This window comes from Peromyscus leucopus, chromosome 2 (genome assembly GCF_004664715.2).
Source record: "Peromyscus leucopus breed LL Stock chromosome 2, UCI_PerLeu_2.1, whole genome shotgun sequence".
Classification (NCBI taxonomy): domain Eukaryota; kingdom Metazoa; phylum Chordata; class Mammalia; order Rodentia; family Cricetidae; genus Peromyscus; species Peromyscus leucopus.
In genome coordinates, this window is record NC_051064.1 from 130,134,089 (window position 1) to 130,161,333 (window position 27,245).

The 27,245-nt window shown below is 49.0% G+C and overlaps 1 protein-coding gene across 4 annotated transcripts; it reads right to left on the bottom strand.

The window, feature by feature from the left end:
- Positions 1 to 4,290: 4,290 nt before the first annotated feature.
- Positions 4,291 to 10,435, bottom strand: LOC114682050 (gasdermin-D-like). 4 transcript variants are annotated; one of them, XM_037202956.1, is made up of 13 exons: positions 10,214 to 10,435; positions 9,950 to 10,002; positions 9,670 to 9,787; positions 8,610 to 8,830; positions 8,186 to 8,378; positions 7,448 to 7,616; positions 7,120 to 7,222; positions 6,825 to 6,878; positions 6,470 to 6,559; positions 5,227 to 5,369; positions 5,008 to 5,152; positions 4,829 to 4,902; positions 4,291 to 4,691 (listed from the first exon to the last, which is right to left on the bottom strand). In XM_037202956.1, the coding sequence occupies exons 4-13, from the start codon at positions 8,824 to 8,826 to the stop codon at positions 4,449 to 4,451; spliced, it is 1,431 nt and encodes a 476-aa protein (XP_037058851.1). In that variant the 5' UTR covers positions 8,827 to 8,830; positions 9,670 to 9,787; positions 9,950 to 10,002; positions 10,214 to 10,435; the 3' UTR covers positions 4,291 to 4,448. The 4 variants fall into 4 exon arrangements, with proteins under 4 accessions (XP_037058851.1, XP_037058852.1, XP_037058850.1 ...); XM_037202957.1 differs by having other exon boundaries at positions 9,670 to 9,703; positions 9,950 to 10,031; XM_037202955.1 differs by having other exon boundaries at positions 9,950 to 10,031.
- Between the last annotated feature and the right edge of the window lie 16,810 nt (positions 10,436 to 27,245).

Below are 27,245 nucleotides of genomic sequence, written 5' to 3' on the forward strand. Positions count from 1 at the left end.
GACCACATAGATTAATAGTGGGTGGTTTCACGATCCCACGCTAATCTCTAGATAGGGCATCCAAACCGGTAACCAAAGAAACCTCAGTGTTGAACTCTGCAATAGAAGAAGTGGACTGAACAAATGGAACGAGAGAACAGTCCATCCAACAGACACAGAATGCACACTTTCCTCAGTACACGGTGAAACTTCTCCAAGACTACAAACCAAGTCTTTCCAAATACAAAAGGATCAAATAAACTCTTGTACTTTATCAGATTACAGTGTAGTTAGGAATCAGAAATAAGAAAAACAACAGGAACTGTACAAATACATGGAGATTGAATAACACCTTTAAATGACCAGTGGGTCACTAAAGAAATCAAGGATGCAATGTGAAAGTTTCTAAAACTAAGTGAAAATGAAATACAAGTCACCAGAATCTTTATGATGCAGGTATGTACACACACACACACACACACACACACACACACACACGCACGCACGCACGCACGCACGCATGCAAGCATGCTCGCACACACAAAATTTAAATCAATAGTGTATGTAGTTTTAAAACTTAAAACCAATATCCTCAAACACAAACCAATAAAAAAAAATGGTGAAAAATCCCATTAACTGTAGCTTCAAAAACAAAAAATACCTCGGTGAAGAAGACCCTAGAAGGTGGAGAGATCTCCCATGCTCATTGGTGGACAGAACACTGTGGAAATGACTACATTACAAAAGCAATCTAATCTACAGATTCAACACAATCCCCATCAAACACGTAGTGACATTCTCCTAGAAACAGTAATTCTAGAATTCATATGGAAGCACAAAAGCATCCAGACTGCTAGAGGAATTCTTGGTGGTGCTGGAGGTATCACAGTACTGGATACTAAGTTTTATACAGAGGGACAAAACAAAACAGACTCAGGGTTTCTCTGTGTAACAGTCCTGACGCTCCTGGAACTCACTATGTAGACCAGGCTGGCCTCGAACTCAGTGAAATCACCTAGTTCTGGCTCTGCCTCCCAAGTGCTGGGATTAAAGATGTGCACCACCACTGCTGGGCCATGTTAGGCCTTTTTTTTTTTTTTTTTTTTTGCTCTGGAACATTTGCTTAATGATGCAAAGATGTGTTTGATTAAATATAATTCACCTGTGGTCAAGAGACTGCATCAGCAACTAGCTGACAGGAAATGGTAAGAAGAAGCCCGGTGCAGAAGGGTTTTTACGTAGGGTCCAGGAGAAACATGAGGGCGTTTTGAAGGATGCGAGCAAGGCAAGGAGGTGAGCTAATTGCTATTCAGCCTCTCTGAGGAGCAGATTTCCACCTTAAGCTTTGAAACTTGAGTTCTTTAGAGGAAAAGAGATTTAGTTAAGTTCCCTACATAGCTTTGAATGAATCAATGCCTAAGGGAACAGACACCTAATTTTTGATAAAACTTTCAAAAACATACATTAAAAAAAAAGACAGCACCTTTAACAAATTGTTCTGAAAAAACTTAATTTCTCCTTGTTAAAGAAGGAAACTAAGCCTGGCATGGTGGTGCCCACCTTTAATCCCAGCACTCAGGAGGCAGAAGCAGGTGAATCTCTGTGAGTTTGAGGCCAGCCTGGTTTATATGACAAGCCCCTGGACAGCCTGAGCTACATAGTAGAGAGTCCTTGTGTGGTGATAGTTAGTTGTACTCTAACAATAAAGCTTGCCTGGAGATCAGAGTAGGGAGCTAGTCAGTAGAGACCAGGCAGTGGTGGCACACACCTTTAATCCCAGCACTTGGGAGGAGAAAACCTGAAGTGATGTGGCTGGGCAGAGAGAGAAAGTGATAAGGCAGGGTGGGGACAGGACCTTGGCCTTTTTTATTCTGAGGATTCAGTAGAGTTAAGAAGTGGCTGTGGCTTGCTCCTTTGTCTCTCTGATCTGAGTTTCTGTGGTCATGGTGTCTCCTCACAGCAAGAGAACAGTGACCACAACAAAATGCTCCAGCTACAGTGTGATGTTCAGTCCCGTCTTCGGAATAAATCCTGAAAGTTGCATGTCTGCGATGTGTGTGGTGGTATTGTGTTCCCCAAAATATTGTGTATCCTAATAAACTTATGTGGGGTCGGAGACAGAGCAGCCACATTATTAAACATGAGGATAGGCAGTGATAGCACATACCTTTAATCCTAGCATTCCAGAGGCAGAAATCTATCTGTTCAAGGGTACAGCCAAGCATGGAGACTCACGCCTTTAATCCTAGAAAGTGAGCCTTTCATCCCAGGGAGTGATGGTAGAATGGAAAGGTATATAAGGCGTGAGGACCAGAAACAAGCAGCATTTAGCTGGTTAAGCATTTGGCTGGTTAAACATTTGGCTGGTTAAGCTTTCAGGTTTTGAGCAGCACAGTTCAGCTGAGAGCCATTGGGATGAGGACACAGAGGCTTCCAGTCTGAGGAAACAGGATCAGCTGAGAAGTTGGCCAGGTGAGCTTAGCCGTCTCTCTGATCTTCCAGCATTTCACCCCAATAACTGGCCTCAGGTTTGATTTTATTAATAAGAACTTTTAAGATTCCTGCTACAGTTTGCCGGGAAGAAGGGGGCTCTGCTGCTGCTTCCTCTTCTCGGCAAGCTATGGCTGAGCTACACTGTGTAGGGGGTGTGGCCCCCACCAAGTACCAACACGCTTCTCCTGGCTGTACAAGTCCCCAGGGGTGACCATAACATCTTGGCCACATCACTTAGGGACATCTCTCCCTAATGACAGAGCCCATGGGCTGCTACACCTTGTGAAGAATGGACTCCCCCATGCCATGAAATCTTTTGAATTCCCAGAACCTGCCTGTCCGTAGGTCACACTTGTATGCCTGTGGTATTGTCACAGAGCATGGGTCTGCTACCTTCCTTACCTGTGTGCCCCAAATCCCCTGAAGCAGAGGGTCTTCCTGACCTAAGCCTAGACTTGGCTCCTGACCTGTTCTGTGCATCTTTCCTAGGAAAGTATGTGGGGGGGGGGGCGGCACGCTGGGGTGTGACCATGTCCCCCCACAGGTGCTGTGTACAGTGTCCATCCTTCAAGGAAGTTCAAGACAGGAAGTAAGCCAGATTTACCGGGCCCTGGCCCCCCCAAGTGTAGATGAACGGTAAAGACTGCAAACGGTCACTCCCGGAGAAAGGCCACTTACCCAGCAGAAGCAGAGACCAACAGAACTGCCTGGCAGACACAAAGCTGAGCTGCCTGGAAGAGGTACCAATGGAACCACCTAGAAAGGTCACTCTCAGGGTTGGGGATTTAGCTCAGGGGTAGAGCACTTGCCTAGCAAGCGCCAAAGCCCTGGGTTTGATCCTCAGCTCCGGAAAATAAAATAAAATAAAATAAAATAAAATAAAATAAAATAAAATAAAGGTGTGTGCCACCACAAAAAAAAAGAAAGAAAGAAAGAAAGAAAAGAAAGGCAGGAAGGAAGGAAGGAAGGAAGGAAGGAAGGAAGGAAGGAAGGAAAGAAGGTCACTCTCTAAGCTGGTGAGCTGTCGGTAGGCTGTGCAGTGTGCCCCAGATTTCCAGATTTTATGGCCTGTCACTCATGCTGGTGAGGCCTGTTGGTATTGTGGCTGTCTTTGAGTCATTATCTCTGCTCTTCGCCCATATTCCTGTGAGTAATCACAATACAATGAATTGGTTACCAAGTTGGACTCTGGTTATATCCATGTTTTGCCTGCCCTTGGATCTCTAACTGGGATAAGTAGACGTTTGTTCCTGTCTCCCTGGGAAAAATCTGTCACACAACAGGGCAGGCTCAGTCCAGCCTCACAGGTTGGCAGGAGTGAGGTGATGGCCTTCATAGCCATCTTGCTTCTGTGTGGGCAGACCCCACCCCTACCCATCCTGCCAACGATCCAGGACCCCTGAAATACACAGTCACATCTGGGTAGTGGTGGCGCATGACTTTTATCCCAGCACTGGAGAGGCAGAGGCAGCCAGATCTCTGTGAGTTTGAGGCCAGCCTGCTCTACAGAAAAAGTTCCAGGACAGTCAGGGCATCACAGAGAAACCCTGTCTTAAAAAACCAAAAACAGTCCGGCGGCGGCGGTGGTGGTGGTGGTGGTGGTGGTGGTGGTGGTGGTGGTGGTGCACGCCTTTAATCCCAGCACTCAGGAGGCAGAGCCAGGTGGATCTCTGTGAGTTCGAGGCCAGCCTGGGCTACCAAGTGATCTCCAGGAAAGGCGCAAAGTTACACAGAGAAACCCTGTCTCGAAACACCAAAAAAAAAAAAAACAAAAAAAAAAAAAACCCAACCCACCAAACAACAACAAACACAACTCGGTTGCTATTCTTTTCTTTGTACATTTATTGAGTTTTCCCAACTCCTGGGCCTGCTTCATTGCATTTTAGCCCTATGGTTGAGTTAGGCTCTTGGCTTTCCATGTAAGGCTTTGCCAGGCAAGATTCTGCCCCGGCTGGAGGGGGAGGGAGGCATACAGGCTAGGAAGGCTTCTGGCTTAGACTTGACAATAGGTCCAGGGAGGCATAGAGTGCACACATGGGACCCTCAGACTCTGGTTCCCAGTGCACCTGGGGAGGGTCCACCCGCAGCGTTAGGCCACATTCTTCTAGCAAGACCCAGGTGGGAGCCTCCTCATCCCAGCTGTTCCCAAGGAGGCTGAGGGGCAGTGACACAAAGCTTGGCTCCTGCCATGGGGTGCTCTGCACCAAGATATGCTCCACCTACCAGCAGAGGAGGGGGACAGGTTGTAGGTGGTGGACCTGTAGCCTGAGCCCCAGGGCTCTGCAGCACATGCCAGTGTCAGCCTTCCCGGATGTACCCAGGGCCCCGCCGCATCCCCAGGGCCATGGCCTCTCACCAGCTCCAGCTGCTTCAACAGCATCCTTGTCTCCAGAGCCTCAGCCAGCAGCTTCTGCTGGGTTTCAGTCAGTGCTGGGGAGAGAGATTGGGGCTGAGAGAGGGTTCTGGAATGCCCCAAATGGAACCCAGTCCTCCCTTCCTGTCCCATGCTAATCTAATCCTCCACAGGCTGCTCACCAGTCAGTGCTCCCAACAGGTAGGAGATGGGCTCAGCAAGTTTCAGGACCAGTTCTCCAGAGGGAAGCACCAGACACTTGAGGATGCTGCCTGCCGGGCCATCCAGAGGTTCCACCTGCCCACCACTGCACAGGCCCTGCTCCAGCTGAGGCATAGGTGGGGTAAGTGAGGCTGGGCAGGCTTGGGTAGGCCCGGTCCACCCCCAATACCCTCACTCACTGAGGCCTCCAAGGCTTCCATGTGGGGTTGGTCGTCTAAGAGTCTCCCAATGTCCCTTAGTAGTTGTTCTCTTAACTCCATTTTTAAGTGCCACAGTTCTGCAGACTTATCCTTCACCTCTGCCCGCAGGCCTCTGAAGTCAGCTGCAGGCCGCAGGAATATATCATAAGAACTCAGCTGGTTATGCCAAAGTCACTACCTGGCGGAATCAGGGAACTCCTCCAGAGGAAGCCAAATCCCAAGGAGTTTTTGGTGTTACTTGGCTTGTTATATATCAGCTGTCTTCTGTTATGAAAATCATGTGTGCCTTCATAGTTTTCCCAATTGACTTTCCCCTAAGAAGGGCTGACTGTGTGGACGGATCACTCTCTGGACATACATATTCCAGGTATTTGGAGAACAGCCTCAGGGAAAGGCTTTCTCTGGATTCAGATTATCTCCCTTAGCCACTTTCAAGGACTACAGGAAACTCCACCCAGGGGGGCGCCCAACTTCTGAGGACTAACAATGATAACAGGCTACTTGCAAGTCTCCTGACTTAAGGTAAATTCCACAAGGAGACACTGCCTAGGTGAGGTGGATGTTAAGTAATAGCTTTACACAATTTAGCTCGGACCCTCCCTTTATATACCGGGACTTCCAGGACACAGGACGGAGAAGAGAAAAGAGAATGGAAGAACTAGATGGGTAAGAACTTGAGAGGAGCAAACTGAGATGGGAAGAACTAGACTGAAGGCCTGGAAGAGAGGACTAGAGGACTGAGATGGAAGATGAGGGGAGCCGGATGGGGAAGCACTAGCTGGGTAAGAACAAGATGAAAAGGCCCTAGATGAGGCACAATTAAGATGAGAGAATTAAGATAGAACTTAGATAAGTGTAGAGAGAAATCAGGCAAGAAAGGAGCTAGACACGAGAACAGAACTGAAGCTGTGTATAAAGGAATAATGCCAGAGGAATTAAAGCGAGTGGACGATAGAGCTCGGTGTGCTGAGATTCTATTTCTCGAAAATAGTCCTCGCTGTGAGTAGTTCTCTCCTGAGCCCCTGGGATGTATAATATTGAGGCTGGTCCCGCTAATATTATACAAGAGAAGTCTTCTCTGATCACCTGTTCCTCATGGATTGCATCTGTAGAGTCAGAGGGCAGCACCACCCGATGATGCCTATGAGGTCTTGGGGGACTCGAAGTAGGAAGGGTAGATTCAGGGAGCAGAGGGGTCTCAGGGTGACACATGGGTACTGACCAGTCAGGAGCATGAGTGGGGCACACCTGGATTGTGCTTCGGGAAACATGCTCAAAGCTCGCGGCTTTTGGCCATCCTTTCTTCTGTGGCCTGGGCAGGGCATTCAGAGGGCAGAAGGGGAAAAGGCTGAGATGTTCCCTGGATCCTCCCAGCTCCGTCTCTCCTGTCCTGCTTGCAAGCCCAGGGCAGATAGAAAGCCAAACAGGCCCAACAACTTCACATTGTGCATGTGTGTGTGTGTGTGTGTGTGTGTGTGTGTGTGTCTGTGCCCACCTCCACTGGAGGCTGACCACCTCATGCCCTGAGTATGAAATACCCCATAGGTAACAGATATGTGGGACCAGAGGGGCCTTACTTGATGAGGGGAGCTCAAAGGTCCTCTTCTCATCATCAGGAAAGAGAAGGATATCTGCCCACAGGAAAAAGCAAACAGGTCACCAACCCCCTTATCAACAGGGCTCTTGGGACCTCATGAGGGATTGCCCCCATCACCCACACATCAGCACCTGGCACCCTTGACCACCCTGTCTGGGAAATTATGCAGCCAGATGCCCCCACTACATCACCTGGTTAGCTGAAACATCCCAGACTTCCTGCTTCCTGGCCAGGTAGTCTGGGCTCCAGAGACAGGCCCTTGACCCTGCACTCACCCCATGTAGGGTCAATGAGAAGCTGGGCCACCCGGAATGCAAGGATGCTCCCTGCAGGAATGGTCACCATCTTCTTCCGGCTTCGGTGGCCCTTGCCTTCACCCTGAAGGATGGATAGAGGCTCAGGGATGTAGAGCGAATAACTGTGGGTGAGCGCTGGTGACTGGCTTTATCGGTTGTAGCTCACTGGGCAAGAGAGGCTATGGGTTGCTTCTGCAAGGGTCTTGGAAGAGCCTAGACCAGCTGCTGCATGGGAGGCTGTTGCCTGGCCTCTTAAGATCCTGTCATTGCTCTGTGCTCAAGGCAGGGCCTAGGGCTAACCACACACCTGCAAGCATGTGACTCCAGGCAGTGCAAACTGGCCTGAGCCCTCCCGGTCATAGTTCAGGGTGACCTGCACCTCTTCCTGTGTCTGTAGCACCTCCGTCACCACGAACACGTCTACTCCCCGACTCCGAAGCTGTTGCAGGATTTTATGTTCAGGCTGCTGCAGGTGCCTACAGAAAGATTGCTGGGCTTGCCCACCGTAGACTAGCTCCCTTTTCTACCCCCTGATGACAGGTGGGATGGAAAGGCTAGGGAGTCAGGCGGATCTCTGTGAGTTCGAGGCCAGCCTGGGCTACAGAGTGAGTTCCAGGAAAGGCGCAAAGCTACACAGAGAAACCCTGTCTCGAAGAAAAAGAAAAAAAAAAAAAAACCCAACAGTGTCTAGGTGGTGGTTGTGGGAGTATGACAGATTCAAACAGAGAGTAGTGGACACATGTACCTGTGGAGAGAGTCCATTCTGTACTGTTCATAAACGCTCCCAGTCCACTTCACTCCTTTCCCATAGCAGCTGTGAGCTCAGCCTGATCCTCAAGATACAGCCCTGGCAACGGAGCCTTACTGACTCAAGTAACATCCTTCCCAACCTGCCATTGTTCATAGCGCTCCCTTCCTCTGGGACTTCCCTTGCTCAGTGCTGAGAGACACTGCTTCAGAACCCTCCTGATGCCCGGCACCCAGCAGACTTCCCAAGAGCATGGCGGTTCAAGGTCAGAGAGCCCTCCTCCCTGCCGAGGCTCACCTCTCTTGATGCATGACCACCCAGGTGTTCTGAGCCACACGCAGTATACACACATTCATGGACGCACTGTGACTGCCAGACATGGCAACCGCGCCAGCAATCTTCCCCTGGTCCATGCTTTCCAGCGCCATGTCACCCTGCACGCTCCCGTCCGCGGCATCAGAGATTTTGACGCAGCCACAGCGTTCAGGTTCTGAGGCAAGACTGACTCTAAGGTTCCATTACACTACCCACTGCCTTGCCTTTCCTCTGTAGCTGTGGGTCCTTTAACGAGCTCCCTCTTCTGGAACTAGGGCCAGAGGAACAGAGCTGGCAGAGGAAGGGGGCAGAGCTGATAGAGCCCAGGAGGAGGACAGGCTGGGCTTAGCCCACTATTCAATCTGGGGGCTCGGGATGGGGATGAGGGGAGCAGGGAGAGAGATACCTGGTTCTGGAGCACTGGGTTCCAGGATGTCTTTGATTGACAGGTTGACACACTTGTATCGGTATTTCCAGTACTTTGAGAGCGAGACTTTCCTCCTTAGGAGGCTGTAGGGTCTGAAGCTGGTGGAGTTCCGAAGGCTGTCCACTGGGATGAGGTCTCCTCTTGAGTCCAGCTCTTTGATGGCACTCTTGACTACCTCCTTAAATGCTGATGGCATGATCCTGAGGGCAGACAGATCGGTCCTCTTTGTTGCCTCCAGCACTTGCTAATGCTCTCCCTTCAAAGTGACCTTGCCTTGCTGGTCCTGACACATTCTGACTGACCACTGCACGGACACAGACCCAGTGTTCACTTTGTGGCTCACTTGTCTGTCTCTCCCTGGAGCCATGGGCCCTGGAGAGAGGAGGCAGCCTACAGCAGGTCCTGTACTAGCCACACCGTCAATTCCTGTGTGTAGCCCTTGGCTACTTGGGACATCCTGTTGCCCTCCTTGACTGAGGACCAAGGCTGGGGAGGGAACACAAACCCCCACTTCTGGGATATTTGGCACAGGCACCCACAGCAAAGCCAGAGTTCAGATTTCAGTGGTTTCCTCCAGGGCTCTCTCTTATGCACAGCTCCATGAGACAAGTGTCCTGGATGAACCTTCATGGGTCAGAAGCCAGAACAGGCCCAGGACAGACAGACAACCTCTTTAGTGTGGAGAAGCAGCCCTACCCCTCGGAAACTGGGTTCCTGGGGCCTGCTGATGGTGGAGAGTGAGCCAGGAAGGCACTTGGAGAGCACGGAGGGACTTGTGGGCCAGGGGATCAGCATGAGGCCCAGAAGCCTAGAAAGTCAAGCCCAAACCAGGCTGGCTCCACTGTCTGAGCTAGTGGGTGGCCTTCATAGAGGCTACTATGCCCTAGAGGCTAGAGCATCCTCAAGCTGTCTGGTATAGTGGAGCTGCTGGGAAAGACTACATCCCCCACCCGACAAACAGGCATCTGGGCCATAGAGCAGACCAAGCCAGAGGAGGAGAAGTCGGAGTCTGGGAGGGCTGAGTAGCAGGGTGGCTCACCTCAATCTTCAGATCTTCACCTCTACTGAGGTGCCTGGGTCCACCAAACGAAGCAAGGAAGTTCGGGGAAGCAGGGAAGGGTCTCTGTCCGCTCAGCCCGGGGTCCACGAGATCCCAACTGCGAAGAGGTGCCAGGACACAAAAGTGAACCTGTGAAGCTGCAGCTCCCAGGAGGACTCAGTGGCACGTCCAAGGAGCCCTCCCTCCCTCCCTGAACAGTTGGACAGCACAATGGCTGCAGTCTGGCGGCCCCGGCCTCCTCCTCTTCCCTGGAGCTCACCAGGACCGTGGGAAACGCCTCTCTTCTCAGTAATCTGGTCCTGCTACCTAAAACTGCGCAGCACTTTTTCTTTCTTAAACATCTGGGCAGTAGGAAAAGATCTATATGAACTTCTGTAGAGATACACAGCTGTGCAAATTGTCCAACAAGCACATCATGAGTTATCAGAAAAATGCAAATCAGGAAAATGCAAATCAAAACTAGATAGCATCAAGGCTGGCTTTCATCCTAAGTAAACAGTAGTAAGAATGTGGCGACACAAACCTGGGGTTCTTGCAGGCAAACGGTGGCAGAGCAGCTGATACATTGGCAGTTTTTCAAACAGGTATATGTTTAGTTACCAGGTGACCTAGGGTTGGCCTTTTAGGTGTGTATCTGTCGCGGCTTCCTCGACCAGCAAGGAAAACGCAACACCAAGCTCTTGTTCAAGCTGTTTATTCAGGCCGTTAACAAGTGTCTTCTCTCCCTGGAGGAGCTCCGTCCCAACCTTATATAGGTCCTGCTTCACCAACCTACTTACGCCACGTGAGGCTATCGAATTGGTACACCTTTGCCTGAGCAAGCCATGTCATGATACCAAGCCAAATATGGAGCTGTTCATCAGAGAGAGCACTCACTGTCGGGAGGGTGGAAGGTGGAAGCCAGCGCCATTTTGGGGTGCGGCTGTACGCAGCTCTCTACACATATCCAAAGCTAGAGTTTATCGAGGAAGAGGAGGAGGAGGAGGAGTAGCTGCGGGTTGTGCCTGTCAAAAGTGAAGCGTTTGCCTAAAAAGCAAACAAGAGTCAAACACATATGTATACACCAATGTTCATGGTAGCATTTACATTTTCTCTTTAGATTTTGAAGGTTTTCTTTTATGTGTGTGAATGTTTTGACTGCATGTATGCACCTGCACCATATGTGGGTGCTGGGAACTGAGCCCCAGTCCTCTAGAAGAGCAGCAAGTGCTCTTAACCCCTGCATGCTGTGGGACAGTCTGTATGTCAAATTGCTCTGATTGGTCCATAAATAAAACACTGGTTGGCAAGTGGCCAGGCAGGAAGTAGGTGGGACAAGGAGAGAGGAGAATTCTGGGAAGTGGAAGGCTGAAGCAGAGAGTCACTGCAGCAGCCGCCATGACCAACAGCATGTGAAGACGCCGGTAAGCCACCAGTCACGTGGCAGGGTATAGATGTATGGAAATGATTAATTTAAGCTATAAGAACAGTTAGCAAAAAGCCTGCCACGGCCATACAGTTTGTATGCAATATAAGTCTCCGTGTTTACTTGGTTGGGTCTGAGCGGCTGAGGGACTGGCGGGTGACAGAGATTTGTCCTGACTGTGGGTAAAGCAGGAAAACTCTAGCTACACCTGCAGCATCTCTCCAGTCCCCATGGTAGCATTTGAAAGAGTCAAACAGGGGCTGGAGAGATGGCTCAGAGGTTAAGAGCACTGGTTATTCTTCCAGAGGTCCTGAGATCAATTCCCAGCAACCACATGGTGGTTTATAACCATCTGTAATAAAATCTGGTGCTCTCTTCTGGCCTACAGGGATGCAGGCAGAACACTGTATGCATAATAAATAAATATTTAAAAAAAAAAGGGTCAAACAGATAACCCTTAAATAACCTCATGGTCTATCACTTCATACACAGAAAAGGAAAAAAATAGTAATTCTGTACAGTATTTTGTTGGGTTTTGGACCCTGCACACATGGGAAAGTAAGTGTTTTCTGACTAAGCTCCCTCACCTACCCACAGTGGGTGCCATGGCAACTGGAAGGAGTAAACACACTTCTGTGATACCCTGCAGGATGCTGATGAACTGTGAAAACACCACCACCACAGGCAAATGAAGCCAGACCAAAACCAAACCAACTAACCAAACAAACCACTCATTACTGTGCAAGTTATTTTGTTTTTTGTTTGGTTGTTAGTTTTTGTTTTTTTAGACAGGATTTCCCTGTGTAGCTTTGTGCCTTTCCTGGAACTCACTCTGTAGCCCAGGCTGGCCTCGAACTCTCAGTGATCCGCTTGCCTCTGCCTCCCAAGTGCTGGGATTAAAGGTATGTACCACCACCGCCCGGCACAAGTTATTTTGTATGAAACTCCCAGAATAAGCAAATCTGCTAGTGCTTGCCAAGGTCTAAAGAAAGGGGGAACAGTAACTCCTAATGGTTTTGGAGTATTTTTCTGGGGTGTGAATAATCATCACATACTTTTATTCTATTTTCCTTTTTGAGACACGGTCCCATTATGCAGCCTCTGCTGGCCTGGAACTCAACTAGACCAGACTGGATTTGAACTCCCAGAGATTTGCCTGTCTCTGCTCTTCAGTGCTGGGATTAAAGGCGTGTGCCTCCGTGCCCACACACTTCTGAATATGGTAGACTCATGGAATCATTCACTTTTTAATAGCTGGAGTATAAGGTAGGTATATGAATTGCTTCTCAATAAAGGCAATTATTGTAAAAACTCTGGACCCTGGGGTGTGGGGGTGCTGTAGAGATGGGTTCAGTGGTTAAGAGCGTGTGTGCTCTTGCAGAGGACCCGAGTTTGGTTCCTAGCACTCACTTGGTGGCTCACGACCAACCGTAACTCCAGTGCCTTAGGATCCTTCGAGTTCTCCTGGCCCTCACAGGTGCTTCACAGACAGAGTGCACAGACACACATGGCGGCAAAACACCCACACACACATAAAATATAAATAAAGACATATTTTTATAAGTCTGGAGTTTAGTAGAAGCATCAGTCTAGCTACCGACTCCCAGGGGCGCTAGTGTTCTGGTATAGCGCGACTTGGAGCTGCTCTCCACACATGGTTCCTTACAACCAACCTCCTCAGGCCTCTCTTAGGTTGTGATTGGAACACTGTGGCTTTGGCTCCAGGCTTAGTGTAGATGGAGCTCTTGAAAGTGTCCCCTCTTCCAGGCCCTGCCACGGCAGGGACAGGCTACTGTCAGGTCCCTTCATTGCCATCCCCCAGCTCTTCAGGGGCGTTTATGGACCAAGTAGGTCCAATATTTCATTTCAAGACAGGATTCTGGACAGAGCTGTTTTCTACCAGGACCCCAGAAATTAGGAAGCTCATCCATATTTCTGACTCTAGGGATTTGCAGGCCCTCTCCATTGGACTAGAGGGGCTCATACACATGGTATTAGTCTGGTGTGGTCTCTCCATGGTGAAGAGAGGGCACCGGCCTGGATGGGAGTGTGGCTCATGCAATTCCTTGTTCACATTTCCAGTACTATAAAAATAACCTGAAATAAAAAGTTCTGGACTTGTTGGCTCCTGACTCTAGGTATTGTTAGCTCCCGACTCTACCTTGTCCCTTCCTGAGGGAGGATCAACATCCTGCCTTGGGCAAGGGGAGTATAAACCAACCTCTGTTCACCTGCGGATGCAGGCCTTGCAACCTGACCTTGAATCTAACTAGAGGTACCCAGGCTGAAATGCCATGGCTCTCTCTCTCTCTCTCTCTCTCTCTCTCTCTCTCTCTCTCTCTCTCTCTTTGTGTGTCTGTGTGTGTGTGTGTGTGTGTCTCTATATAAACATGCACCCATGCATGCATCCCTGTGTCTGGCCTGGGACTTGTCCTGAGTCTCTGCAATAAGTATGAATTAGCACCCGGGACTAAGTGTTTTTCCTATAGCAGGTTCTAGGGATGAAAAAGAGGTCTCTGCCCCACCCTGAAGGTGATTCCTGGCATCCCTGAAATGTTGCCACTGCACAAAACTAGAAGCTTAGATTCAGATAAAAGGGCAACATTGTCTTGTGTTGACAAAATCCCAGAACCAGTTCATCAGGTAGAGGGTGGATAGGGCTTTGGGCACACTTTGAGCTCTGACTGAACTCCTTTGCTGATCCCGAGTCCATGTCCTTGCTGGTATAGTGGAGGCTCCAAGGAGTGGAGAGCCAAGTATACGTGTATGTGTCCTCGTTCACCTCAGCTGTCAGCCTGACACAACCTAGAGCCACCTGAGACATGGGAACCTCAAATTGACTAGGTTCGATTGGTCTGTGGGGCCATTGCTTGGAATGATGGTTGATGTGGGAAGGCCCAGCCCTCTGTGGGCAGTGTCATCCCTGGGCGTCCTTAGGTGTGCTTGGGCTGTGTCAGAAAGCTATGGGAGTACAGGCTAGGGAGTGAGCCAGGGAACAAGCCAGGAAGCAGCCTTCCTCTATGGTGTCTGCTTCCAATCTTGCTTGAGTTCCTATGCTGACTTCCTTCAAAGATGAACTGTAAAATAAAAGTCAGATAAACGCTTTCCTTCCTGTTGTAGAATATTATTTTAAGGTGTGTTCCTTTTTGTAACACATTTGTTTAACTCTGTGAAGCTGTGTTCCTGTGCCTGTCTAAATAACCTGATTGGTCTAACCAAGAGCTGAAAGGTCAATAGTGAGACAGGAGAAAGGATAGGTGGGGCTGGCAGGCAGAGAGAATCTATAGAAGGAGAAATCCGGGAGGAAAAATGACGAAGGAACGAGAGGTGAAGGAGGAGGACATCAGGGGCCAGCCACCCAGCTACACAGCCAGCCACGGAGTAAGTGTGAAATTAAGATTACAGAAGGAAGAAAAGGAAAAAGCCCAGAGGTATAAGGTAGAAGGGGTAATGTAAAGTTAAGGAAAGCTGACTAGCAACAAGCCAAGCTAAGGCAGGCATTCATAATGAAGAATAAGCCTCCACATGTGATTTATTTGGTAGCTGGGTGGCAGATCCCCCAAAAGAGTAAAAAACCAACACCACCACCTCCCCTTGGTCGGAGTGTTTTATCACAGCAACAGGAAGCAAACTCATATACTATGTGTATGTTGTATGTATATGTGTTTATCTGTGGGTATTATGTGGGTAAGTATGTGTTTCCTTTTTCATGTGCTTGTACATGTAAATTCACGTGTTCATGTTTCTATATGAGCATGTGCAAATGTGTGTATCTGTAAGTACAGATATGTTCGTGTTTATGCGTACACATTTCCTCAGTGCATGTGTTTGAGTGTAGTGGGACCTGTGCCAGGCCAGGGGCTGCCCACCGCAGGAAGCAACTCCATCTGACATGCTAGGTCTTCAATCCTCTCTGTCCTCTTCCAAGCACTACCAACCCTCATGAGCCCTGCCCAGCTTGTTCCTTTTTTCTATCTCTCCAGCTGGGCCACCTCTAATCCAGGGACAGTGGAAGTAGTCTTTGTTTGTTTTTGTTCTCTGTGACAGGGTCTTTTTATATAGACCAGGCTGTCCTCAAACTAGATCCCCCTGCCTCTGCCTCCCGAGTGCTGGGATTAAATAAGTGAGCCACCACACCCTGCTGGAAGTGGCCTTTTGAGGGCAGGCAGACTTTGTCTTGTGGGTTTTCAACAGGATGTGATGAGCTCTGCTTGACTTTTGGTTTATTTTTTAGTTTTTAGAAATTTGTATTACATTTGATGTATTTGTGTGTGTGTGTTCATTTGTGTGCACATGCATGTGCATGGACTGCAGGGGGTTTGTTGAGGTTAGAGGACAACGTTCCTGAGCTGGTCATGGGGATCAAACTCAGGTCCTCAGGTTTGGGAATGGGCGTCTTTGTTCACTGAACTATCTTGCTGGTCCCTGGTGTATGCTTTCAGAAGACAAGTATGTGGGGAGACAGGACTATCTGAGACATGAAGGCCAGGTAGGTGCCATCCACAGGGAGAGCAAAACAGGAGTGGTTCATTGTCCTGCCATCTCCAGGCAGTGGTTTGGAGTAGCCACAGTCTGGATGCAGGCACTGTTGGTGTGTATTCCTTATTCGCATTTTCAGTTTGTCTTGTTTTGTTTTTTTGAGACAGGATTTCTCTGTGTTGTCTTGGCTATTTTGGAACTCCCTCTGTAGACCAGGCTGACCTCAAACTCACAGAAAGCTGCCTGCCTCTGCCTCCCGAGTGCTGGGAATAAAAGTTGTTGGCCACCACCAATTAAAAGTGTTCACCACCACCACCTGCCTCACATGTTCAGTTCTTTAATAATAACCCCAAACCCAAAGTTCTGGCCTTGTTGGCCCCCGACAGCTGGTCTGAGAGGGCAAGATGTGAATAAACTTCAAAGGAAGGCATTTGTGTATGCAGGGCGAGTCCCCACGCCCTCTCCAGCCCGCTTTCACCAGCTAAGGGCCCCTAGGTCCTCAGGAGGGCTAAGGAGTCTGGAACACATTGCAGCAACCCCCAGACACCCCGTGTGACAGACTTCCTCCTTCTGACTTGGTTATGGGCTTTGAGAGGTGATGGGGTGACCAGGGCTACCCTGGGCAAGATCTGGATAGGTCTTTTGAGTTCAGAGCCAGACAGGTCTTTGGGGTGGAACTGTGACCAGGGCCTAGAAGCCTTGGACCAAGAGGATTCTAGGGAGAGTGGGTCTCAGACGGGTCATATGGGCGAGGTGAGCCCATATAGGGCTGCGTGAAGAAAAGGAAGCTTACTGCACAGCTGCAGCCTGCCAGGATTGGCACTGGGCCAGTAACAGCAATGACCCTCAGGGACCAAGGAGCCTGGCCGCGGAGCAGGGACGGGTTGTGGAACTCAGGAGGCCCAATGACAAGAGGGACACAGGACTAGACAAGTGTTCAGCCTCGGGGAGGTGGGTGGGGAGCACCTTCAAGGTGCTGTAAGCTGCGGACCAAGAAATGGGAGGAAGGGGTTTCTATTTTGTGTCCAGACTCTTGGTTTAGCTGCCTAGCTGACCCCGGAGGGGGGCAGCATCACCTTGGCCCCTCCTTCAGTCCCTCAGCAGCCTTTAGCCAGGTTCTGTGGCTGAGGCTAAGCAATATCAGCAATATGATAGGTCCTTTGGGTCCAGAGGGACCGGGCAAGAGTGTCGCTTTTCAGAGTGGTCGGGAAAGGCTGCAGAAGGACCCAGGGTGTTGAGGAGTGCAGGGAAAGGGGCCAGTTGCTGCCCTCTGGAGACAGGCAGCTGGCGGGGGGGGGGGAGCGTGGAGGGAGTGGGGGAGTATGGGGGGGTTGGGTTGAAGGGGGTCCCTGTTCCCTCATGTAACCCGGGCTCATCTGTAGGTGCCCTTTCCTGGCACATCCTTCCCGTCTTATTTCCTTTTGCGAGGGTCAGGTCCCAGTACCAGCGGGATGGGTTGAAAGGACATAGTGCCCTGTGTCTGCCACTGGCACGCCCCACATTTCCCGTAGGTCTTTCTGCCACGCCCTGCTTTGGGAGTAGGGCTTGTTTTTCAGGAACTGATAATCCATGTAGCCTGGGACTCAGCAGGTGGAAGACTGGAAGGTGAGGCTGAGGCAGAAAATTATGGGGACATGGGAAGGAAAGGACCCCTTTCTCCTGGAGTCAGATTGAAACCTCTCGTCAGTTGAGAAGCAAGATCTAGCAGTAAAGGCTGTTGGCATAGAGGTAACATTCTCATATACAGATACTTTATGTCTGACTTTGGTTAGGACCTCTCTCCTTTCAGTGTTAGCTGATGAGGGGATCCCTGTAGGTGCCACACAGGGAAGCAGCGCTAGGAGAAATGAGAGTGAAAACCCCTTGCAGACTGACTTTGTCAACCTGGATCAGACTTTGGGGGAGTCTAATGCCAGGGAGTTCATTGTCAGCATATTTAAAACACAACAGGGGGCTGGAGGGATGGCTCAGAGGTTAAGAGCACTGGCTGCTCTTTCAGAGGACCTGAGTTCAACTCCCAGCAACCACATGGTGGCTTACAACCATCAGTAATGAGATCTGGTATCCTCTTCTGGTCTGCAGGCAGAACACTGTATACATAATAAATATACATAATAAAATAAATCTTCAAAGCACAGTTGCCAAAAAGGTTTTCAGGCAACCATCTGTCCAGTTCTAGATGCACAACAAAGCTTAAGGGTAACAGCATAGAAACTCCTTTACAAAGTACATGTGACCATGAGGGTGGGTTCTACAGCAAAAAAGGCCTAGAACCTAGTGTGGAATCTGATTAATAGCATAGAGGTCATCAGGCCATAAAGTACATGAGACATCTCCCCTAAGGATGATCTAGGGAGGGAAGAACCTAAGATAATCATTCCGGGGAATTTGGGTGAGGTCAGGTCTGCCTCTATATCAAAAGGTGGGTGAGGTCTGACTCTTCAGAGAGCAAAAAGGTCACCAGGTCATTAACAAATTCCACTCCCAGCCTTCTGGTTGGGAACACACATATTTTATCTTCTTCATTGAGAAGAGGCCGCTCTGTGTTTAACACTCCTGATTTGCCCAGCGATCTGTGGACACAAAGACTTTTGTGCCCCCAACAAGTCACCTCCTAAGAACCACCTGGTGGGCTTATTTAAGTTTCTTAGAAACTTAAAAAAAATTTATTAAGACAGGATTTCTCTGTGTAGCCCTGACTGTCCTGGGACTCAATCTGAAGACCAAGCTGGCCTCGAACTCAGAGATCCACCTGCCTCTGCCTCCTGAGTGCTGGGATCAAAGGTGTCTGCCCCCACTGCCCTGCTTCTTAGCAACTTTGAAGAAAATTTCAAACACCACCAAAACCCAGTATGATTATTGTAAAACAGCCAGTTCTGGCTACCCCTTGAGGGGCCTCTGCCCTCACTGGAGTGTCTTACTTTGAATGAATGTTCTTTGAGACCCCCACACCCACGCTTTCCTCTGAGCATCTCTCTTTCTCTTAATTCTGGTGCTTAAGCCTATATTAAAATATATTTATTATACCTCAGTTCTGTTTCATATTGGCTATTCCTGAAATTCTTTAATGTGTCAACACCATAAATGGATCCATTTGGTCTCAGTTGAGGTCCCTGAAAGTCCAAGGGAACTCTTTAGGTAGCTGAGGTGACACTGGGGAGCTATACTCCTGCCTCTGCTCTCACAAAATACTGACAAGTCCACACCATGCATATGTCCCCAAGAGCCTGGTGGAATGCTCCATTCTATGGCCAAGGATGCCCAATTCAACCTTAATCACACAAATTCTCCAAAGAGGAAAGTAGTTTGTTTGGCAAGAAGTTTATTTTGTTGTTGTTGTTGTTTCTTTACTTTGTGTCTTTTGAGACAGAGTTTCTCTGTGTAGCCTTGACAATCCTGGAACTCACTCTGTAGACCAGGCTGGCCTTGAACTCAGATCCGCTTGCCTCTGCCTCCCAAGTGCTGGGATTAAAGGTATGTACCACCACCGCCCGCACAAGTTATTTTGTATGAAACTCCCAGAATAAGCAAATCTGCTAGTGCTTGCCAAGGTCTAAGGAAAGGGGGAACAGTAACTCCTAATGGTTTTGGAGTATTTTTCTGGGGTGTGAATAATCATCACATACTTTTATTCTATTTTCCTTTTTGAGACACGGTCTGATTATGTAGCCTCTGCTGGCCTGGAACTCAACTAGACCAGACTGGCTTTGAACTCCCAGAGATTTGCCTGTCTCTGCTCTTCAGTGCTGGGATTAAAGGCGTGTGCCTCCGTGCCCACACACTTCTGAATATGGTAGACTCATGGAATCATGCACTTTTTAATAGCTGGAGTATAAGGTAGGTATATGAATTGCTTCTCAATAACAGCATTTATTGTAAAAACTCTGGACCCCGGGGGTTGGGGATGCTGTAGATATGGGTTCAGTTGTTAAAGAGCTTGTGTGCTCTTGCAGAGGACCCGAGTTTGGTTCCTAGCACTCACTTGGTGGCTCACGACCAACCGTAACTCCAGTTCCAGAGGATCCTTCAAGTTCTCCTGGCCCTCACAGGTGCTTCACAGACAGAGTGCACAGACACACATGGCGGCAAAACACCCACACACACATAAAATATAAATAAAGACATATTTTTATAAGTCTGGAGTTTAGTAGAAGCATCAGTCTAGCTACCGACTCCCAGGGGCGCTAGTGTTCTGGTATAGCGCGACTTGGAGCTGCTCTCCACACACGGTTCCTTACAACCAACCTCCTCAGGCCTCTCTTAGGTTGTGATTGGAACACTGTGGCTTTGGCTCCAGGCTTAGTGTAGATGGAGCTCTTGAAAGTGTCCCCTCTTCCAGGCCCTGCCACGGCAGGGACAGGCTACTGTCAGGTCCCTTCATTGACATCCCCCAGCTCTTCAGGGGCGTTTATGGACCAAGTAGGTCCAATATTTCATTTCAAGACAGGATTCTGGACAGAGCTGTTTTCTACCAGGACCCCAGAAATTAGGAAGCTCATCCATATTTCTGACTCTAGGGATTTGCAGGCCCTCTTCATTGGACTAGAGGGGCTCATACACGTGGTATTAGTCTGGTGTGGTCTCTCCATGGTGAAGAGAGGGCACCGGCCTGGATGGGAGTGTGACTCATGCAATTCCTTGTTCACATTTCCAGTACTATAAAAATAACCTGAAATAAAAAGTTCTGGACTTGTTGGCTCCTGACTCTAGGTATTGTTAGCTCCCAACTCTACCTGTCCCTTCCTGAGAAAGGATCAACATCCTGCCTTGGGCAAGGGGAGTATAAACCAACCTCTGTTCACCTGCAGATGCAGGCCTTGCAACCTGACCTTGAATCTAACTAGAGGTACCCAGGGCTGAAATGCCATGGTTCTCTCTCTCTCTCTCTCTCTCTCTCTCTCTTCTCTCTCTTCCTCTCTCTCTGTGTGTGTGTGTGTGTGTGTGTGTGTGTGTGTGTGTGTGTGTGTGTCTATATGCACATGCACCCATGCATCCCTGTGTCTGGCCTGGGACTTGTCCTGAAGTCTCTGCAATAAGTTTGAATTAGCATCCGGGACTAAGTGTTTTTCCTATAGCAGGTTCTAGGGATAAAAAAGAGGTCTCTGCCCCACCCTGAAGGTGATTCCTGGTGTCCCTGAAATGTTGCCACTGCACAAAACTAGAATCTTAGATTCTTATAAAAGGGCAACATTGTCTTTTGTTGACAAAATCCCAGAACCAGTTGATCAGGTAGAGGGTGGATAGGGCTTTGGGCACACTTTGAGCTCTGACTGAACTCCTTTGCTGATCCCGAGTCCATGTCCTTGCTGGTATAGTGGAGGCTCCAAGGAGTGGAGAGCCAAGTATACGTGTATGTGTCCTCGTTCACCTCAGCTGTCAGCCTGACACAACCTAGAGCCACCTGAGACAGGGGAACCTCAAATTGACTAGGTTAGGTTGGTCTGTGGGGCCATTGCTTTGAATGATGATTGATGTGGGAAGGCCCAGCCCTCTGTGGGCGGTGTCATCCCTGGGCGTCCTTAGGTGTGCTTGGGCTGTGTCAGAAAGCTATGGGAGTACAGGCTAGGGAGTGAGCCAGGGAACAAGCCAGGAAGCAGCTTTCCTCTATGGTGTCTGCTACCAATCTTGCTTGAATTCCTATGCTGACTTCCTTCAAAGATGAACTGTAAAATATAAGTCAGATAATCCTTTCCTTCCTGTTGTAGAATATTATTTTAAGGTGTGTTCCTTTTTGTAACACATTTGTTTAACTCTGTGAAGCTGTGTTCCTGTGCCTGTCTAAATAACCTGATTGGTCTAACCAAGAGCTGAAAGGTCAATAGTGAGGCAGGAGAAAGGATAGGTGGGGCTGGCAGGCAGAGAGAATCTATAGAAGGAGAAATCCGGGAGGAAAAATGACGAAGGAATGAGAGGTGAAGGAGGAGGACATCAGGGGCCAGCCACCCAGCTACACAGCCAGCCACGGAGTAAGTGTGAAATGAAGATTACAGAAGGAAGAAAAGGAAAAAGCCCAGAGGTATAAGGTAGAAGGGGTAATGAAAAGTTAAGGAAAGCTGACTAGCAACAAGCCAAGCTAAGGGTAGGCATTCATAATTAAGAATAAGCCTCCACATGTGATTTACTTGGTAGCTGGGTGGCAGATCCCCCAAAATAGTAAAAAACCAACACCACCACCTCCCCTTGGTTGGAGTGTTTTATCACAGCAACAGGAAGCAAACTCATATACTATGTGTATGTTGTATGTATATGTGTTTATATCTGTGGGTATTATGTGGGTAAGTATGTGTTTACTTGTTCATGTGCTTGTACATGTAAATTTATGTGTTCATGTTTCTCTATGAGCATGTGCAAATGTGTGTATCTAAGTATAGATATGTTCATGTTTATGCGTACACATTTCCTCAGGGCATGTGTTTGAGTGTATTAGTGGGACCTGTGCCAGGCCAGGGGGCTGCCCACCGCAGGAAGCAACTCCATCTGAGGTGCCAGGTCTTCAGTCCTCTCTGGTCCTCTTCCAAGCAGTACCAACCCTCATGAGCCCTGCCCAATTTCCTCCTTTTTTCTATCTCTCCAGCAGGGCCAGCTCTAACCCAGGGACAGTGGGAAATAGTCTTTGTTTGTTTTTGTTCTCTGTGACAGGCTCTTTTTATGTAGTCCAGGCTGTCCTCAAACTAGATCCCCCTGCCTCTGTCTCCCGAGTGCTGGGATTAAATAAATGAGCCACCACACCCTGCTGGAAGTGGCCTTTTGAGGGCAGGCAGACTTTGTCTTGTGGGTTTTCAACAGGATGTGATGAGCTCTGCTAGACTTTTGGTTTATTTTTTAGTTTTTAGAAATTTGTATTACATTTGATGTATTTGTGTGTGTGTGTGTGTGTGTGTGTGTGTGTTCATTTGTGTGCACATGCATGTGCATGGACTGTAGGGGGTTTGTTGAGGTTAGAGGACAACGTTCCAGAGCTGGTCATGGGGATCAAACTCAGGTCGTTAGGCTTGGGAATGGGCATCTTTGTACACTGAACCATCTTGCTGGTCCCTGGTGTATGCTTTCAGAAGACAAGTGTATGAGGAGACAGGACTATCTGAGACATGAAGGCCAGGTAGGTGCCATCCACAGGGAGAGCAAAACAGGAGTGGCACATTGTCCTGCCATCTCCAGGCAGTGGTTTGGAGTAGCCACAGTCTGCATGCAGGCGCTGTTGGTGTGTATTCCTTATTCGCATTTTCAGTTTGTCTTGTTTTGTTTTTTTGAGACAGGATTTCTCTGTGTTGTCTTGGCTGTCTTGGAACTCCCTCTGTAGACCAGGCTGGCCTCAAACTCACAGAAAGCTGCCTGCCTCTGCCTCCCGAGTGCTGGGAATAAAAGTTGTTCGCCACCACCAATTAAAAGTGTTCACCACCAACCGGGCGGTGGTGGCGCACGCCTTTAATCCCAGCACTCGGGAGGCAGAGCCAGGCGGATCTCTGTGAGTTCAAGGCCAGCCTGGGCTACCAAGTGAGCTCCAGGAAAGGCACAAAGCTACACAGAGAAACCCTGTCTTGAAAAACCAAAAAAAAAAAAAAAAAAAAAAAAAAAAGTGTTCACCACCACCACCTGCCTCACATGTTCAGTTCTTTAATAATAACCCCAAACCCAAAGTTCTGGCCTTGTTGGCCCCCGACAGCTGGTCTGAGAGGGCAAGATGTGAATAAACTTCAAAGGAAGGCATTTGTGTATGCAGGGCGAGTCCCCACGCCCTCTCCAGCCCGCTTTCACCGGCTGAGGGCCCCTAGGTCCTCTGGAGGGATAAGGAGTCTGGAACACATTGCAGCAACCCCCAGACACCCTGTGTGACAGGTTTCCTCCTTCTGACTTGGTTATGGGCTTTGAGAGGTGATGGGGTGACCATGGCTACCCTGGGCAAGATCTGGATAGGTCTTTTGAGTTCAGAGCCAGACAGGTCTTTGGGGTGGAACTGTGACCAGGGCCTAGAAGCCTTGGACCAGGAGGATTCTAGGGAGAGTGGGTCTCAGACGGGTCATCTGGGCGAGGTGAGCCCATATAGGGCTTCGTGAAGAAAAGGAAGCTTACTGCACAGCTGCAGCCTGCCAGGATTGGCACTGGGCCAGTAACAGCAATGACCCTCAGGGACCAAGGAGCCTGGCCGCGGAGCAGGGACGGGTTGTGGAACACAGGAGGCCCAATGACAAGAGGGACACAGGACTAGACTAGTGTTCAGCCTCAGGGAGGTGGGTGGGGAGCACCTTCAAGGTGCTGTGACCTGCAGACCTAGGAATGGGAGGAAGGGGCTTCTATTTCGTACCCAGACTCTTGGTTTAGCTGCCTAGCGGACCCTGGGGAGGGGGCGGCATCGCCCTGGCCCCTCCTTCAGTCCCTCCGCAGCCTTTAGCCAGGTCCTGTGGCTGAGGCTAAGCAATATCAGCAATATGATAGGTCCTTTGGGTCCAGAGGGACCGGGTGAGAGTGTCGCTTTTCAGAGTGGTCGGGAAAGGCTGCAGAAGGACCCAGGGTGTTGAGGAGTGCAGGGAAAGGGGCCAGTTGCTGCCCTCTGGAGACAGGCAGCTGGGGGGGAGCGTGGAGGGAGTGGGGGGCGTGGGGGGGTTGGGTTGAAGGAGGTCCCTGTTCCCTCATGTAACCCGGGCCCATCTGTAGGTGCCCATTCCTGGCACATCCTTCCCGTCTTATTTCCTTTTGCGAAGGTCAGGTTCCAGTACCAGCGGGATGGGTTGAAAGGACATCGTGCCCTGTGTCTGCCACTGGCACGCCCCACATTTCCCGTAGGTCTTTCTGCCACGCACTGCTTTGGGAGTAGGGCTTGTTTTTCAGGAACTGATAATCCATGAAGCCTGGGACTCAGCAGGTGGAAGACTGGAAGGTGAGGCTGAGGCAGAAAATTATGGGGACATGGGAAGGAAAGGACCCCATTCTCCTGGAGTCAGATTGAAACCTCTCATCAGTTGAGAAGCAAGATCTAGCAGTAAAGGCTGCTGGCATAGAGGTAACATTCTCATATACAGATACTTTATGTCTGACTTTGGTTAGGACTTCTCTCCTTTCAGTGTTAGCTGATGAGGGGATCCCTGTAGGTGCCACACAGGGAAGCAGCGCTAGAAGAAATGAGAGTGAAAACCCCTTGCAGATTGACTTTGTCAACCTGGATCAACTTCGGGGGAGTCTAATGCCAAGGAGTTCATTGTCAGCATATTTAAAACACAACAGGGGGCTGGAGGGATGGCTCAGAGGTTAAGAGCACTGGCTGCTATTTCAGAGGACCTGGGTTCAATTCCCAGCACCCACATGGTGGCTCACAACTATCAGTAATGAGATCTGGTGCCCTCTTCTGGCCTGCAGGCATATGTGCAGGCAGAACACTATGTACTTAATATACAAAGTGAAATAAATCTTCAAAGCACAGTTGGCAAAAAGGTTTTCAGGCAACAATCTGTTCAGTTCTAGATGCTCAACAAAGCTTAAGGGGTGACTACATAGAAACTCCTTTACAAAGTACATGTGACCATGAGGGTGGGTTCTATAGCAAAAAAGGCCTAGAATCTAGTGTGGTATCTGATCAATAGCATAGAGGTCAGCAGGCCACAAAGTACATGAGACATCTCCCCTAAGGATGACCTAGGGAGGGAAGAATCTGAGATGATCATTTTGGAGAATTTGGGTGAGGTCTGCCTCTATATCAAAAGTCGGGTGAAGTCTGACTCTTCAGAGAGCAAAAAGGTCACCAGGTCCTTTACAAATTCCACTCCCAGCCTTCTGGGTGGGAAAACAAGTATTTTATCTTCTTTATTGAGAAGAGGCCTCTCTGTATTTAACACTCCTGATTTTCCAGTGATCTGTGGACATAAAGACTTTTGTGCCCCAACAAGTCACCTCCTAAGAACCACCTGGTGGGCTTTATTTAGGTTTCTTAGCAACTTTAAAAAAAAAAATTTTAAGACAGGATTTCTCTGTGTAGCCCTGACTCTCCTGGGACTCACTCTGTAGACCAAGCTGGCCTCGAACTCAGAGATCCACCTGCCTCTGCCTCCTGAGTGCTGGCATCAAAGGTATGTGCCGTCACTGCCCTGTTTCTTAGCAACTTTTTGAAGAAAATTTCAAACACCACCAAAACCCAATAAGATTATTGTAAAACAGCCAGTCCTGGCTACCCCTTGAGCAACCAGTGCCCTCACTGGAGTGACTTACTTTGAATGAATGTTCTTTGAGACCCCCACATCCATGCTTTCCTCTGAGCATCTCTCTTTCTCTTAATTCTGGTGCTTAAGCCTATATTAAAATATATTTATTATACCTCAGTTCTGTTTCATATTGACTATTCCTGAAATTCTTTAATGTGTCATCAACATAAATGGATCCATTTGGTCTCAGTTGAGGTCCCTGAAAGTCCAAGGGAACTCTTTAGGTAGCTGAGGGTGACACTGGGGAGCTATACCTCCTGCCTCTGCTCTCACAAAATACTGACAAGTCCACACCATGCATATGTCCCCAAGAGCCTGGTGGAATGCTCCATTCTATGGCCAAGGATGCCCAATTCACCTTAATCACACAAATTCTCCAAAGAGGAAAGTAGTTTGTTTGGCAAGAAGTTTATTTTGTTGTTTTTGTTGTTTCTTTACTTTGTGTCTTTTGAGACAGAGTTTCTCTGTGTAGCCTTGACAATCCTGGAACTCACTCTGTAGACCAGGCTGGCCTTGAACTCAGATCCGCTTGCCTCTGCCTCCCAAGTGCTGGGATTAAAGGTATGTACCACCACCGCCCGGCACAAGTTATTTTGTATGAAACTCCCAGAATAAGCAAATCTGCTAGTGCTTGCCAAGGTCTAAGGAAAGGGGGAACAGTAACTCCTAATGGTTTTGGAGTATTTTTCTGGGGTGTGAATAATCATCACATACTTTTATTCTATTTTCCTTTTTGAGACACAGTCTGATTATGTAGCCTCTGCTGGCCTGGAACTCAACTAGACCAGACTGGCTTTGAACTCCCAGAGATTTGCCTGTCTCTGCTCTTCAGTGCTGGGATTAAAGGCGTGTGCCTCCGTGCCCACACACTTCTGAATATGGTAGACTCATGGAATCATTCACTTTTTAATAGCTGGAGTATAAGGTAGGTATATGAATTGCTTCTCAATAAAGGCATTTATTGTAAAAACTCTGGACCCCGGGGTGTGGGGGTGCTGTAGAGATGGGTTCAGTGGTTAAGAGCGTGTGTGCTCTTGCAGAGGACCCGAGTTTGGTTCCTAGCACTCACTTGGTGGCTCACGACCAACCGTAACTCCAGTGCCAGAGGATCCTTCGAGTTCTCCTGGCCCTCACAGGTGCTTCACAGACAGAGTGCACAGACACACATGGCGGCAAAACACCCACACACACATAAAATATAAATAAAGACTTATTTTTATAAGTCTGGAGTTTAGTAGAAGCATCAGTCTAGCTACCGACTCCCAGGGGCGCTAGTGTTCTGGTATAGCGCGACTTGGAGCTGCTCTCCACACAAGGTTCCTTACAACCAACCTCCTCAGGCCTCTCTTAGGTTGTGATTGGAACACTGTGGCTTTGGCTCCAGGCTTAGTGTAGATAGAGCTCTTGAAAGTGTCCCCTCTTCCAGGCCCTGCCACGGCAGGGACAGGCTACTGTCAGGTCTCTTCATTGCCATCCCCCAG

Bases quoted from the DNA above. Each gene is read 5' to 3' on its own strand.
- LOC114682050 (XM_037202956.1), bottom strand. From the start codon at position 8,826: ATGCCATCAGCATTTAAGGAGGTAGTCAAGAGTGCCATCAAAGAGCTG. The intron at 5,370-6,469 runs GTCAGTACCCAT...TGCGGCCTGCAG, and splicing joins CCCACTCATGCTCCTGACTG to CTGACTTCAGAGGCCTGCGG. The intron at 4,903-5,007 runs GTGAGCAGCCTG...CTCTCTCCCCAG, and splicing joins CCTGTTGGGAGCACTGACTG to CACTGACTGAAACCCAGCAG.